The sequence below is a fragment of the Hyperolius riggenbachi genome, chromosome 11 (assembly GCF_040937935.1).
Source record: "Hyperolius riggenbachi isolate aHypRig1 chromosome 11, aHypRig1.pri, whole genome shotgun sequence".
NCBI lineage: Eukaryota > Metazoa > Chordata > Amphibia > Anura > Hyperoliidae > Hyperolius > Hyperolius riggenbachi.
Genome location: NC_090656.1, coordinates 186440486 through 186457213, shown reverse-complemented (window position 1 = coordinate 186457213; position 16728 = coordinate 186440486). Strand labels below are relative to the sequence as shown.

Genomic DNA, 16728 nt, shown 5'->3' with positions numbered 1-16728 from the left:
TGGACATAGCCTCTATGTCCAGAAGGCTTAAATGGTTAAAAAAAAAGCACACCGCAATGCACAGAAACGCGCACTAAAGCACGCAAGCGTATGTGTTTTTTATCATGCGCTTTTACACGTTTCTCAGAGCACCTAATGTGAACAAGGCCTTAGGCCTCTTGCACACTGCAAGTGATTCAGATTCAGATTCCGCTTTTTAATCAGTTTTTACATCCAATTCAGATTCAGATTTGCAGTGTGCAAGGAGCATACTGCAAATCGGAATCTGAATCGGATGTAAAAACTGATTAAAAAGCGGAATCTGAATCGGAATCACTTGCAGTGTGCAAGAGGCCTTACAGCCAGTTTTACACTTAAATCTGTGATGTGGCAGCAGGAAATCAGCCTTCATATGATCCTGCACTATGGTGCAGTGACAGAGTCATATGCATTCGCCCGCCCCCCACTCAGTGACGTACTTCTAACTGGGCAGGAAGTACATCACTGGGATTTCTGTTGGTCTGCACATGCGCACCAGTCGTGCACACTTACATTACAACATGATCTGTGCGTTAGGCACGTTTCTTGCGGTTAAGTACTGCAGACTTTGCAAAGGCATTGCAGCAATTTGGATACTTCCATCAAGCCACATCCACAATTTGAGGCTCCATAGACTTGTATGTCACTTGCGATATGCTGCGGCGGGGGAGACTACCGCAGTAGGACGTAACTAGTGTGACTAGGTCCGGACTGGAGAGAAAAGGTCACTTGCATACCTGAATGTTTAACTCTTTCAGGCAGAAAAAAAAAATAAGGTACACACACTAGCTCTTAATATACTTGGCACTGTACACATGTCCTCTTATGTCACCTCAGGTACAACTTAACAAGGGTGTACAAAGTTTCAGTGAGCCCCAAGAGTTTGGTTGTTCCAGCTCTCCAGCTTCTTCCACCTTCCAGTTGTGAAGGAGGAAGTATTGAGAGCTGGAATGCACGATGGAGGCCAGTGCACAGAGGCGCTGCCAATGGTGAGTTAGCCCGTCTCTGCCACAGTCCACTGTGCTTGAAATTCAAGTTCTGTTCTGCCTAATCGATTGTGGTTGTCCAAGTAGGTCTGCAGCTTATACGGCTGCATCTCCAGCTGTGGACAATAACATCCGTACTGGGCAAGAGCGAGTAAAGCATGCACATGCCCAGTAGAATGGGGATGCTCATGCATGGTTTTTTTTTCTCCATACACAAGTGATTCATTCTACTTGCACATGCTCATTCAGGATGCACTCGTCCACAGCTGGGAACGCAGCCAGCCATAAGGAGCCTTTTACAGAACAGAGGGGTGTAAGAAGATACTGGAAGGCTCTGGACTATCCAGAATCTTCCATCTGCCAAGGTAAATATCTAACGTTTTATTTTTATACAAAGTCAGGGCTACTTTACACGAGAGTGACTGCAAGCCCATTGTTCCCCTCACCCCTTTTGCTGGAAGATGCTCGGTCATGCGCTGCGCTTCATCCTTCCTCCCATCCCCGGATGCTTCACAAGACGCAGAGCCAAGCGTCTGTACAGCGCTCAGCCCCCAAACTTCCCAGCACAAGGGGAATTGGGAGAAAATCTCTTCCCATGAGGAGAAGATAGGCAGAGATTTGGGCAACTCTAAATAAAATCCTGCTGTCTGCCCTGCCTTCACTGACCCCTGCCTGTTCTCCCTTTATTGTCCCCACCCCTGCTCTCTGCTCCACCCTCAATGACCCCTGTCTTTTCCCCATACACTGTCCACACCCCTCCTGACCCCTGCTCTGTCTCTTCTTCCCTTGCTGGCCCTGACCCCTGCTCCGTCACTTCCTACCTCACAGACTCTTGCCCCTACTCTCGGTCTCCTCTTCCCTTCAGACTCTGGCCCCTTCTCTCTGTCTCCTCTTCCCTCACAGACTCAGACCACTACTCTCTGTCTCCTCTTCATTTGCTGACCCTACTCTGACTCCTCTCCCTTCACTGACTGCTGCATTGCCACCTCATTGTAAATAACAAGTATCTGCAATCCAAGGGTCAGGGTGTGCATACATCTTTAGATGCAGGCAGAGCTCTGGTCTACAGCAATAGTGTATTCAGAGTCCTGGAGAAATCGAAGTTGCCAATTAGGAGAACTCTCTGCTAGCAACAAGTCACATAAAGGAGAAGAAACATTAGTAAACTGTGTAAACTGGACTTAACTGTGAGGAGTTTACCAATTTTAAACAACGTTAATGTCGGGTATCATTATTATAAGAGGTCTTATTAAACTTAGAAACCTAGAGAGCTCCTCCTAAAATAATTTGTTTCTTTCAGCAACAACACCTTCATCATTACTGCCTAATGTTACATTATCTTACAAACGCATGATTCTCTTCCAATAATTCACCACTTCTCTGCATTACCTCTAAGCAGTATTCTTTCCTACACTCCCATCACTCCCCTTCTCTCCTAACCATCAATCAACCCTACTCTACCAGATATCACTTATCACTGCCTTCTCTCCCAGCCCTCAGTCACCTCTGCCCGCTCCAACAGCCCTCACTTACCCCTATTCTCCCAGCCAGCACTGACCCCAACTCTCTGCCTGCTCTCCCAGAAGGCACTCACCCATGCTCTCTGCCTGCTCTCTCAGCCAGCACTCACCCCTGCACTCTGCCTTGCTCTTTCAGTCAGCGCTCACCTCTGCTCTCCTAGCCAGAACTTACCCATGTTCTCTGCCTGCTCTCCCAGCCCTCACTCATCCCTACTCTCTGCCTGCTCTCCCAGCCAGCATCACCCCTGCTCTCTGTCGGCTCTTCCAGCCAGCACTCGCCCCTGCTCTCTGCCTGCTCTCCCTGCCAGCACTCGCCCCTGCTCTCTGCCTGCTCTCCCAGACAGCACTCGCCCCTGCTCTCTGCCTGCTCTCCCAGCCAGCACTCGCCCCTGCTCTCTGCCTGCTCTCCCAGCCAGCACTCGCCCCTGCTCTCTCAGCCAGCACTCGCCCCTGCTCTCCCAGCCAGCACTCGCCCCTGCTCTCTGCCTGCTCTCCCAGCCAGCACTCGCCCCTGCTCTCTGCCTGCTATCCCAGCCAGCACTCGCCCCTGCTCTCTGCCTGCTCTCCCAGCCAGCACTCACCCCTGCTCTCTGCCTGCTCTCCCAGCCAGTACTTACCCCTGCTCTCTACCTGCTCTCCCAGCCAGCACTCACCTCTACTCTCTGCCTGCTCTCCCAGCCAGCACTCACCCCTACTCGCTGCCTGCTCTCCCAGTCAGCACTCACCTCTACTCTCTGCCTGCTCTCCCAGTCAGCACTCACCCCTACTCGCTGCCTGCTCTCCCAGTCAGCACTCACCCCTACTCTCTGCCTGCTCTCCCAGCCAGCACTCACCCCTGCTCTCTGCCTGCTCTCCCAGCCAGCACTCACCCCTGCTCTCTGCCTGCTCTCCCAGCCAGCACTCACCCCTGCTCTCTGCCTGCTCTCCCAGCCAGCACTCACCCCTACTCTCTGTCTGCTCTCCCAGCCAGCACTCACCCCTACTCTTTGCCTGCTCTCCCAGCCAGCACTCACCCCTGCTCTCTGCCTGCTCTCCCAGCCAGCACTCACCCCTGCTCTCTGCCTGCTCTCCCAGCCAGCACTCACCTCTACTCTCTGATTGCTCTCCCAGCCAGCACTCACCCCTACTCGCTGCCTGCTCTCCCAGCCAGCACTCACCCCTACTCTCTGCCTGCTTTCTCAGCCAGCACTCACCTCTACTCTCTGCCTGCTCTCCCAGCTAGCACTCACCCCTACTCTCTGCCTGCTCTCCCAGCCAGCACTCACCCCTACTCTCTGCCTGCTCTCCCAGCCAGCACTCACCCCTGCTCTCTGCCTGCTCTCCCAGCCAGCACTCACCCCTGCTCTCTGCCTGCTCTCCCAGCCAGCACTCACCCCTACTCTCTGCCTGCTCTCCCAGCCAGGACTTACCCCTGCTCTCTGCCTGCTCTCCCAGCCAGCACTCACCTGTACTCTCTGCCTGCTCACCCAGCCAGCACTCACCCCTACTCTCTGCCTGCTCTCCCAGCCAGCACTCGCCCCTGCTCTCTGCCTGCTCTCCCAGCCAGCACTCGCCCCTGCTCTCTGCCTGCTCTCCCAGCCAGCACTCACCCCTACTCTCTGCCTGCTCTCCCAGCCAGCACTCACCCCTACTCTCTGCCTGCTCTCCCAGCCAGCACTCACCCCTACTCTCTGCCTGCTCTCCCAGCCAGCACTCACCCCTGCTCTCTGCCTGCTCTCCCAGCCAGCACTCACCCCTACTCTCTGCCTGCTCTCCCCCCTACTCTCTGCCTGCTCTCCCAGCCAGCACTCACCCCTACTCTCTGCCTGCTCTCCCAGCCAGCACTCACCCCTACTCTCTGCCTGCTCTCCCAGCCAGCACTCACCCCTACTCTCTGCCTGCTCTCCCAGACAGCACTCACCCCTACTCTCTGCCTGCTCTCCCCCCTACTATCTGCCTTCTCTCCCAGCCAGCACTCACCCCTACTCTCTGCCTTCTCTCCCAGCCAGCACTCACCCCTACTCTCTGCCTGCTCTCCCAGCCAGCACTCACCCCTACTCTCTGCCTGCTCTCCCAGCCAGCACTCACCCCTACTCTCTGCCTGCTCTCCCAGCCAGCACTCACCCCTGCTCTCTCAGCCAGCACTCACCCCTGCTCTCTGCCTGCTCTCCCAGCCAGCACTCACCCCTACTCTCTGCCTGCTCTCCCAGCCAGCACTCACCCCTGCTCTCTGCCTGCTCTCCCAGTCAGCACTCACCACTACTCTCTGCCTGCTCTCCCAGCCAGCACTCACCCCTACTCTCTGCCTGCTCTCCCAGCCAGCACTCACCCCTGCTTTCTGCCTGCTCTCCCAGCCAGACTCACCGCTGCTCTCTGCCTGCTCTCCCAGCCAGCACTCACCCCTGCTCTCTGCCTGCTCTCCCAGCCAGCACTCACCCCTGCTCTCTGCCTGCTCTCCCAGCCAGCACTCACCCCTGCTCTCTGCCTGCTCTCCCAGCCAGCACTCACCCCTGCTCTCTGCCTGCTCTCCCAGCCAGCACTCACCCCTGCTCTCTGCCTGCTCTCCCAGTCAGCACTCACCACTACTCTCTGCCTGCTCTCCCAGTCAGCACTCACCACTACTCTCTGCCTGCTCTCCCCAGCCAGCACTCCCCCCTGCTCTCTGCCTGCTCTCCCAGCCAGCACTCACCCCTACTCTCTGCCTGCTCTCCCAGCCAGGACTTACCCCTGCTCTCTGCCTGCTCTCCCAGCCAGCACTCACCTCTACTCTCTGCCTGCTCTCCCAGTCAGCACTCACCCCTACTCTCTGCCTGCTCTCCCAGCCAGCACTCACCCCTACTCTCTGCCTGCTCTCCCAGCCAGCACTCACCCCTGCTCTCTGCCTGCTCTCCCAGCCAGCACTCACCCCTGCTCTCTGCCTGCTCTCCCAGCCAGCACTCACCCCTGCTCTCTGCCTGCTCTCCCAGTCAGCACTCACCCCTACTCTCTGCCTGCTCTCCCAGTCAGCACTCACCACTACTCTCTGCCTGCTCTCCCAGCCAGCACTCACCCCTACTCTCTGCCTGCTCTCCCAGCCAGCACTCGCCCCTGCTCTCTGCCTGCTCTCCCAGCCAGCACTCACCCCTACTCTCTGCCTGCTCTCCCAGCCAGCACTCGCCCCTGCTCTCTGCCTGCTCTCCCAGCCAGCACTCCCCCCTGCTCTCCCAGACAGCACTCACCCCTGCTCTCCTCCTGTACTCCCAGCCAGCAGTCACCCCTGCTCTCCCAGACAGCACTCACCCCTGCTCTCTGCCTGCTCTCCCAGCCAGCACTCACCCCTACTCTCTGCCTGCTCTCCCAGCCAGCACTCACCCCTGCTCTCTGCCTGCTCTCCCAGTCAGCACTCACCACTACTCTCTGCCTGCTCTCCCAGCCAGCACTCACCCCTACTCTCTGCCTGCTCTCCCAGCCAGCACTCACCCCTGCTTTCTGCCTGCTCTCCCAGCCAGACTCACCGCTGCTCTCTGCCTGCTCTCCCAGCCAGCACTCACCCCTGCTCTCTGCCTGCTCTCCCAGCCAGCACTCACCCCTGCTCTCTGCCTGCTCTCCCAGCCAGCACTCACCCCTGCTCTCTGCCTGCTCTCCCAGCCAGCACTCACCCCTGCTCTCTGCCTGCTCTCCCAGCCAGCACTCACCCCTGCTCTCTGCCTGCTCTCCCAGTCAGCACTCACCACTACTCTCTGCCTGCTCTCCCAGTCAGCACTCACCACTACTCTCTGCCTGCTCTCCCCAGCCAGCACTCCCCCCTGCTCTCTGCCTGCTCTCCCAGCCAGCACTCACCCCTACTCTCTGCCTGCTCTCCCAGCCAGGACTTACCCCTGCTCTCTGCCTGCTCTCCCAGCCAGCACTCACCTCTACTCTCTGCCTGCTCTCCCAGTCAGCACTCACCCCTACTCTCTGCCTGCTCTCCCAGCCAGCACTCACCCCTACTCTCTGCCTGCTCTCCCAGCCAGCACTCACCCCTGCTCTCTGCCTGCTCTCCCAGCCAGCACTCACCCCTGCTCTCTGCCTGCTCCCCCAGCCAGCACTCACCCCTGCTCTCTGCCTGCTCTCCCAGTCAGCACTCACCCCTACTCTCTGCCTGCTCTCCCAGTCAGCACTCACCACTACTCTCTGCCTGCTCTCCCAGCCAGCACTCACCCCTACTCTCTGCCTGCTCTCCCAGCCAGCACTCGCCCCTGCTCTCTGCCTGCTCTCCCAGCCAGCACTCACCCCTACTCTCTGCCTGCTCTCCCAGCCAGCACTCGCCCCTGCTCTCTGCCTGCTCTCCCAGCCAGCACTCCCCCCTGCTCTCCCAGACAGCACTCACCCCTGCTCTCCTCCTGTACTCCCAGCCAGCAGTCACCCCTGCTCTCCCAGACAGCACTCACCCATACTCCCAGGCTGTCAGTGACCAGGTAGCGGAGTAGCTCTAGTGACAGGGCTCCGGGCTCGTCTGGCAGGGGGGCCCGGCTCTCCTCTTCCTCCTCCTGCTCTCCGTTTAGGCTCCGGTAGGCGCTCAGCAGGCTCAGGCCCAGCAGTAGGCCGCTCAGGCCCGTGTATGTCCGCAGGCTGGGCCACGGAAAGCGCTCTAAGAAGAGCAGCGGCATCTCGGCAATAGTCCTTGGGCCCCTCCGGGCCCGGCACAGCACAGGGAGCTGAATGTGGGGCTGTGCCGTGAGGTAACACCCGGGGAAGGAGCGCTCGGTGAGCAGGCAGAGGCCAGTCTCAGCTCTGGCAGACGTCTCCGGTGTGTGCTGCGTTCCAGGCTGTCACTCTGTTTACCGCTCTACCAGCGCCATCTATTGGCGGCCAGCTGCATCTACTGCTAGCAGGACAGTGTTGTCAACTTGTCACACGTCACTTCTTTCTAATAGCCCCATTTCAGCTAGCTGTACTGTCATGTATAATCATCCATCACCGCCCTCTACTGGCGTCAAACCATATGTATTATTTGCGCTGGTTTATGGGAATAAAGTACATTAATTTCGGTTTGCATAAGAATTTGATAGAAAGTGTGGCGCTAGTCTACTTTAGGGGACCCACCGCAAAGGACATGCGTAGCTACCCGGGGATATAAGGCTTGTGGGGGTTTCAACAAGCAAACGGAAGCCATTTGTTCCGTTTTGCAGCCCAGCTGAAAGTGTCTATGGGGATTTGCGGTGGGTCCCCTAAAGTAGACTAGCGCCGAAAGTGTATCATACACATACAACTTGTATGCAGCCTGAAACTAGACTAATTAAAATAAACATGAGATGCATTTGGCGCAATTTCAAGCTGCGGTTTAAGCTGCATACACACATCCAATTTTCATTGGCTAATCATTGGCCAACATTTCCATCTCCATGAGGGCCAACACATGAGGCCCAACACATTTTAAATATCATGAAGAAATTTTGAAGATAAGCTCGCATTCTACACGGTAAGGGTAACATTGGCCAAGGAAAATTGGATGTGTGTATGCACCTTTAGAGATGGTCAATGGTATGCTACACTTTGGCTTGCATGCAAATTTAATATAAATTGTATGCATCTTGGGACCGAGCTACCCATTCATTGCCAGTCCCAGTGCTCCCTAGTAGCTGCCAACATGCAATTGGTATCTCTACTGTTCTAATAAAGTTAGCATCAGCTCAGAATTATTAGTATCTAGTTGATCATCCCTAATCAACACAAGACGTGGTCAAAGAGATGCAAACTATTGCGATTTCCAAATTCAATGCAAACTATTTGCAACTTTAAATTGGACCAATCAAAATCATCGGCTACTGCACTTGATTAAAATATGCATCAACTTGAAATTACAGTATTAGTGTCCTATTGACCATCTCTGCAAGTCAAATCATCCTTCACTACACTGCCACTGCCCTCTGGTGGTGGTCACTGATCACTCATCTTTTCACCTTTCTGCTAGCAGCTAGCCGTGCTTTTTCATAGTTGGTCAGTATAGTCAGAGAATTTATTATAGTTTGTATACGGCTTTGAGGCCATTTTTCCAAAGATGGCTGAAGGCGGTGAATTCAACACCTATCAGCTGCTCCTGTTCACCAGCCGGGCAAATGCTTGAACTCAGTCCGGCCTTCCAGGCAGTGGACAGGCTGCCCTTCCATCCTCAGATGAGACATAGGACATTTTTTGCCGCCAGGTAAAGTCATTGCATATCAAACGTGCATGCTATTACCAAATGCTACCATTCAGCTGCACATAATTACAGCCGAAAGGCGATTATGACCAACACCTCGTAAGCTGAACTGCAAGCGAGCAGTTCCACCGCCTGAATTGGCCCATCAGTCATCCATCTCCAGTTCCCCAGTGCCCTCTGTGCCTTTTTGATAGTTCTATATCTACTGTACAGTGTAATCATCCATGGTTACTCCATCCTAAAAGCACCCTCTGCTGGCAACCAGCTTGGCCTACTGTTAGCTGTATATACCCATCACCACCCTGCTAGTGTCCTGTGCTGGTGATCAGCTGTGCCTAATCATAGCTGTGGTGCGTAATCATCATTATTTCAGTGTCCTCTGCAGGTGGCCAACTGTGTATACTGAACACAGAGTAGGAACACCAAGAGCCAAATATAGTGTAGTATGTACTGGTAGTTGAAATGAAGTATGATAGACAGGGGCGTAACTAGGCCCCACCGGGCCCCCCTGCAGAATTTCCCTGGCAGTTTTGCGGGGGCTGAAGGGGTGGCAGCATGATGGGAAAGCCTTGGCCACAGTCGGCGGGGAGAGGGAAAGTTCCCCCCCTCTCCCTCACCTCGGGGCTCTCCCCTCTGCGCTCCCCTCCAGCTACTTACAGTGTGTGGGCACTGGGCAGATACATACCTTCTTCCGTGCGTTCCATGGCAGACTTCTCGCTCTAGCGGCTGAGGTCACTTCCGGAGGTGGCGTTTATGGTGGCATCTGGCAGTCACCTTTAAGGAGAACCCCCGATACCTGCCCCCTCCCAGGAGAAATGAGTATAGGGGTACAAAGTACCCCTTACCCATTTCCATACAGGGTTAAGATTTTTGGGTTTTAAAGGCATTACATAGGAAAAACTCGGGAGAAATTTGATTGCATATGGGCCATAAAGCGGAGCTGCCAATGAGAACACAACATATGAAGTTTGTCTTGTACTGCCAAACTACCCCTAAACCACTCGTGTTGCTTGAGTTTTTCTTTACTGGACCACGAGGCCTTGATATGAACAGCAATTTACAGGGGCAATCCAACTCCAGGAAGTCAAATCTTTCATCAAGTCCATCCCTGAAGGCCATTTTCCAGGGCTGCTCTCTGCCAACCTTGTGTTTTTTCACCAACCAGTGGCGATACAACCATCCTGGTGACAAGAAAACCAGAGACCAAAATTGCCTTGGTCTCATGTATCCAAGAGAATATTAGAAGTGGCCTTAAAGGGGAACTGAAGAGAGAGGTATATGGAGGCTGTCATGTTTATTTCCTTGTAATCAATACCAGTTGCCTGGCAGCCCTGCTGGTCTATTTCTCTGCAGTAGTATCTGATTAAAACCAGAAACAAGCATGCAGCTAGTCTTGTCAGATCAGACTTATAAGTCTGAATCACTGAAACACCTGATCTGCTGCATGCTTGTTCAGGGGCTATGGCTAATAGTATTAGAAGCAGAGGATCAGCAGGGCTGCCAGGTAACTGGTATTGAATAAAAGGAAATAAACATGACAGCCTCCATATACCTCTCTCTTCAGTTCCCCTTTAAAGGACATATCGGAGGAGGGAAAAAAAAAAAAAAAAAAAAAAAAAAAAAGGGACTTACTTCGAGCTTCCTCCAGCCCGACAGCCTAACTGTCCTTCACTGCAGCTTCGGGGTCCCCTCCATTGCAGATGCTGACCTCACCAGGTCAGCACCTTCTGCGCCAGCGCATGGTTGCCCCACTCGCGGTCACGCTTCCGTGGCTGAGAGCATTCACTCCCGGCCATGTGAGCACACTTGCGAGTGGCGTGGCCACGCACTTGCAGAAGATGCCGACCTCATCTGCTGCAACAGAAGGGATCCCAGGATACCGGAGCTGCGGCGAGTGACAGATAGGCTGCCAGGGGCTGGGGGAAGCCCCAAGTAAGTAGATCATCTTTTTTTCCCCCCTCCACGGACGTGTTCTTTAACCACCCTGGCGTTCTGATTAAATCGCCAGGGTGGCTGCGGGAGGGTTTTTTTTAAATAAAAAAAAAACTATTTCATGCAGCCAACTGAAAGTTGGCTGCATGAAAGCCCACTAGAGGGCGCTCCGGAGGCGATCTTCCGATCGCCTCCGGCGCCCATAATAAACAAGGAAGGCCGCAATGAGCGGCCTTCCTTGTTTTGCTTATATCGTCGCCATAGCGACGAGCGGAGTGACGTCATCGACGTCAGCCGACGTCCTGACGTCAGCCGCCTCCGATCCAGCCCTTAGCGCTGGCCGGAACTTTTTGTTCCGGCTGCGCAGGGCTCAGGCGGCTAGGGGGGCCCTCTTTCGCCGCTGCTCGCGGCGAATCGCCGCAGAGCGGCGGCGATCAGGCAGCACACGCGGCTGGCAAAGTGCCGGCTGCGTGTGCTGCTTTTTATTTGATAAAAATCGGCCCAGCAGGGCCTGAGCGGCGACCTCCGGCGGTGTTGGACGAGCTGAGCTCGTCCAGACCGCTCAGGTGGTTAAGTGGGCCAATATTCAGAAATTGCTTGGAGCCACCAAGGTCAAACCCAAAGCCCACATTCACCTGGGTCAGATAAGGGAACGCATTGTACATCCAAAATGGACTGTCTTTTTTGTAGAAAGAAAAAAAAAAAAAACTCCAAAAACACCAATACTAGACAAGAGATCACATTTAGCTTTTAGGTTAAGAATTTATCTAATTTTTTTTTTTTTTTTAAATTCTTAAACGGTGTAGACATGCATCTTAAAACAAGGGTGGAGGCGCCCAATGCATAAAAGATAGGCGAATAAAACAGAGAGGTAATCTTACCTCCCTTGAAGAATTTGGACCCCCTTGTCCCCCCAAATCCCCTCGTAATGCGGGGGAGCGCTTCCTGGTTGGGGCAGGGCTAACCGCCACAGCCCTGCCCCACACGCGTGTCAGCGCGTATCTTCACCTATCCCCCGCCCCTCTCAGTCTTCCTTCACTGAAAGGGGCGGGGGAGAGGCGGCGATGCGCCGCTGACAGACGCGACTGGAGGCAGGGCTGCAGCCGTTAGCCCTGCCTCCAGGGGCGACCAAGTCTGCGACCAAGTGTCGCAGTGGGGGGTTTGGGGGTCAAGGGACCCCCGTTTAGCGGCGCTATTGCGGCGGTTTAGCAGGGGCACACGTGCCCCTACTAACTATGAGCTCTGAAGCGAGATTTATTCTCGCTTCAGAGTCTCTTTAACTGCTATGGCTGTGTAGCAAGCATTATAGCCTCTATATGTAGATATGAATCAGTAATTTCACCATGGAGTTTGCAAAGATCAACAGGTCATCTAAAATGTAATTTTTTTCCCCAATTCTTTTTTATTATCAGATTTAAAATTTCCAACAAAAAGGAAAATAGAACAGCTTTAAAAAAATAAAAATAAAAGACAAACTACAAATTTTAAGAGACTAACAAAATGTTCAGCCTTATTTCTTTATCCTATAAGTTTCTATACCTGTTCTAATGTGGTCTGTCTTATTGCAGCCTTTCCTAGTTGCACAGTGGCTGTATTATCTCTGTTATAGAATCTAATCTTTCCTTTGTCAGGCTCAGGCAGGAATGTGCTGCTCTGCTTGTGATAGGCAGAAGCTATACACACCCTCTCCACGCCCCCTGCAGGCTCTGTATGAGTCACAGACTGAGCTTCTCTCAGCCTATCACATGCTGGTTAGCAGCCATGTTTTTAGTTTCTAAACACTGCCTAAAACTGGCAATTACAAGCCAGGAGTGCAGCAGGGAGAGGCAGAAACAGCACAGAGGGGCCCAGGAGAACATAATGAATAGAATGGTATGCTTTTTATTGTAAGAATTTTAGAGTACAGATTCTCTTTAAATGAGCTATGTACAGGTAAACATCAATTTCCCTTGCAGGTCAAAAATGCCCAGATTAGTGCAACTGGTTTTAAAACACACAGAACCCAAAACTGAACATAATCACAGGGTTAATCATGACTACAGATAGCGGTCCACTTCACAAATTTGTGGTGCTAGGTGGATTTGAATGCCTCAGACAATTTTGTATCAAATTTAAAAAATGAGTTTCTCCACTTCCCCCAAAGAGTTTTTTTTAGTAGGAAAATGTAAAACTTCCTTTTAGCTGTTTTATTGTTTACCTTGTAGCTCTGGGGACATAAAAGGATAATGCTTTGTTTTAGCCTGACCAGAATAACTACTTGATCATTTGCTTGGCTGGATCCCTCGGGATGCTTGAGCACACAAATCTGCTTGGAGAACTAAAGTATGATTCTATATCGTAAGCATTTAATAGAGCACTTTAGATATATAGACTTGATATTATTGCGCTCCACTGGGGAAAGAAGACTTTTAGTCTTCCTCCTACGGCACCTGCACTGTCACTGGGCTTTGGAGCAAGACTTTTTTTTTTTTTTTTTTAAGAGAAGCTCCTTTTTTTTATCCAGGCATCAGTTAATCACCTTGCTGACTTGTAAGCTACATTTCTCCTAACCACTTCAGCCTTCAGTCGTTTTCACTTTATGCATCCGAGCAATTATCACCTCCCATTTATTAGCCTATAACTATCACTACTTATCACAATGAACTGATCTATATCTTGTTTTGTCAACCACCAATTAGGCTTTCTTTGGGTGGTACATTTTGCTAAGAGCCACTTTACTGTAAATGCATTTTAACAGGAAGAATAAGAAAAATTAAAAAATAAATTAAAAAAATGTATTATTTCTCAGTATATATATATAATATATATATATATATATATATATATATATATATATATATATATATATATATATATATATATATATATATATATATATATATATATATATATATATATATATATATATATATATATCTTTACATTGATATTTAAAAAAGTTTAAACCCTTAGGTAAATATTTACATTTTTATTGTAATTCTTATTGTAATTCTTTTTTTTGAATTGAAATTTGTGTGCGGAAACAATAGACTTATGTCCATGCTCCTAATGTTTTCTCTCTCAGCTGCACTACACATACAAATCATATAATTGTTTTTCGCTTCAGTGTCTAAGCATGGAGAAGGAGTGGACAATATGTGCATGAAATAGAGGCATGCTGAAATTTGGGCACCTGGGAATAACCACAATTCTTTAATTTTTTTTTGTTGGTAAAATGTTACTACAGAAAAACATTAACCCATTCTCACACCGAACCCTCCCCTCTACAATACTGAGCCTTAACCACCCCCTGCACGCCTAACCTTAACTCACACTCCCCCCCCCCCCCCCCCCCCCATCAGCCAAACGAAAATTGGATGGACTTGGCACTTGCTATTTATCAGGCATCACACTATAGCCACTATTTATAAAAGCGCCTATGGCAGCACCCAAGTTTCTGCTGCTAGTGGATGCCCAAATTTCCTGCTTCTGAGGACGACTGCCAGACCTTACAGCAGATCAGTAACTACTGCTTGGACCAGTGATCTTTTTAGTGTGGAGTTCTTCTGAGAATGATAAAGAATGCCAGCAAAGAAGGATCTATAGCTTATACATACATGAGTAATAGTAACAGAAAGAATAAACTAAAAGTCATTTTTATTTAAGAATCGAGTCAGCATATACTTAAATCACAAAAAAATAAAAACACTAAGATATTGATGCTTATCGCTGTATGTACAGCTCCTCTACTGACAACAAGGTGTGGGAATCCAGGAAAAGAAGTTCATGTGTCCATAATAAAAATGTGTTCTCACAGAGACCGACCACGCACTGTTTCTTCCAAGCTTCCTTCAAGCTCAGTTATAAATAAAGTTGAACCTGTCAAAAAAAAAAAAAAAAAATTTTGCAGAAGTTACATATCATTTGTACAGACAGCTGTACGTACATACGTGTGAATAGATAAGACAAGTTAAGAGCCTCATTATGGAGTATAGGATTTCAGCCCCATCATGAACTTTTATACTTCCTATTGATGGAGATTAGTCAGATTATCAATAACCCTACAGACCTTATATATTTGCTGATTATTTACTTGCTTGTATTATTGATGCTTACAACATAACTGTTTGTTTTCATTTGACCTACATATGGTTAGGTTTATTGAGAACCTAAAGTGACAGTAGGGTCTCCTATTTAACCTACCTCTAACTTCTCCCAGCCTCCTGTAGTCTTCCTGGTCCCTGGCTGTCTTCCTGATCTTCTCCCTTCAGCCACTGCGCCCGTCCTAGAGTTGCAGGCACAGTCCCAGGCTGTGTTAGCCCAACGGGGGCATTCTGCTCTTAAGCTGGCAAAACATTTGCAACTCTGCATGCACAGAACTCTCCCAGCCACGGAAGAGCGATCAAGGCATGTGCACAGCCCAGGGAGATGCATGCGCAGTCACCTGCGACTGGCTGAGTTGGACAGCGGCTGAATGGAGCAAGAACAGTGAAAAACCAGGCGAATACAGGGGGCTGGGAGCCCACAGTGTTGCTTTAGGTCCCCTGTAAGTGGTTGTCTTGCATAAGATTGTTATACCATACGTATATGGAGGCATTGTGATGTCCTACTGGTTTTTTTTTTGGTTTTTAATTTTATCAGCGACAAAGCCCAGGAATTGTTTTAAAGGGAACCTTAACTGAGAGGGATATGGATGTTTTCTTTTAACCGCTTAATGACAACCCGACTTATAAAAACATCCTGCTACAGTGCTAGACCGTGCTGCTGCCACTGTGCGCATGCACGCTTCCGCGCGTGCATTCCCGTGCATGTGAAAATAGTGAAAAAAAAACCTACCAAAGTAAAAATATACCTTTAGTTCCAAGTACTATATTGTAACCATACTTTGTACTAGGGACAAAAATAGGCAGATAAAATGTGTGGGTTTTATGCACAGTAGCAGTGTTTATATTAAAAACTATAGGGGATGAAATTGGAGAAATAGTGTATTTTTGCATTTTTTCCTTGTGTTTCCCTTTAAAATGCATAAAAACAGTAATTACTGAATACAAATATCAACCCCAAAAAGCCCAATTGATGGGGAGGGGGGGGGGGGGGGGCTGGGGGAATAAAAAAATAATAATTAAAAGATAGTTTCATTGTAATTAGTAGTGATGATGCTATTGGCAAATGAAAGTGATGAGCACTGAAAGGTGAAAAATTGCTCTTGTCCGTTAGGGTAAAAATGCCTTAGGGGTGAAGTGGTTAGACAATTTCAGTTGCTTGGCAGTCCTGCTGATCTCTTTGGCTGCAGTAGTGGCTGGATCACACACCTGAAACAAACATGCAGCTAATCCAATCTGACTTCTGTCAGAGACATCTGATCTGCATGCTTGTTCAGGGTCTGTGGCTAAAAGTATTAGAGACACAGGATCGGTAGGAGAGTCAGGCAACTGGTGTTATTTTAAACAGAAAAATCCATATCTTTTTCAGTTTAGGTTCTCTTTAAACAAAAATATGGAAGCCTCCATATCCATCTCAGAAAAAGGTCACTTTAGGTAAGCAATATCAAAATGTTATATATTTATATTAACCCAGAAAAAAAAAAAAGGAGATAGTGGCATTTCGGAAGAGCATTACAGTAAGACAGATGTACAAGGTCACTGACAAGCAATAGTAAAAGTAAGCTAATAATTATTAATATTTGACAGATGACTGCAGTTAATGTAGCGAGTTGGGTCTGTGTTTTCCTGTGCACTCTGCTTTACTGGTGACATTTAAAACCACAGGAAAGGGTTTAAGGCTGGGTTCACAATGACAGATAAAAAAAAAAATTCTGCTTATTGGAACTGACTGTATGCAAATGGAAAGCAAGTGTAGGCGGAACAAGATTTCTGTGAAACGGACAGACGAATTGGATGGTGATGGAAGCCAACAGAATCAATACTGGTTTATGAGAACGTACTGCTAGGCTGCTCGCTGTGTAGGTTTCCCAAAATATTCACATGATCATGTCCATTTGGGTACCTGCACAGAAGAAAATGCTTGCATACCAGTCCCAGAGCCACAGCAGAAGCATCTCAGGCTCCCATTGGTTTGCAATAGGGAATTGCCCCTACCCAGGGATGATTCGCATTGGTTCACCGAGTAGTGGACCAATTAAAATTCTCCCTAG

The 16728-nt window shown here is 49.9% G+C and overlaps 2 protein-coding genes across 2 annotated transcripts in view; both read right to left on the bottom strand.

Moving 5' to 3' along the window:
• Positions 1-7320, bottom strand: part of AMFR (autocrine motility factor receptor) — a 73051-nt gene extending 65731 nt beyond the window's left edge. The window contains exon 1 of the mRNA XM_068259537.1: positions 6913-7320. Within this exon, the coding sequence (XP_068115638.1) occupies positions 6913-7131 (219 nt within the window). The 5' untranslated portion in view covers positions 7132-7320. The remainder of the gene's footprint in view (positions 1-6912) is intronic.
• Positions 7321-14214: 6894 nt separating this feature from the next.
• NUDT21 (nudix hydrolase 21) overlaps positions 14215-16728 on the bottom strand; it is a 16497-nt gene continuing 13983 nt past the window's right edge. Inside the window, exon 7 of the mRNA XM_068259851.1 lies at positions 14215-14453. Coding sequence (XP_068115952.1) covers positions 14432-14453 — 22 coding nt within the window. The 3' untranslated portion in view covers positions 14215-14431. The remainder of the gene's footprint in view (positions 14454-16728) is intronic.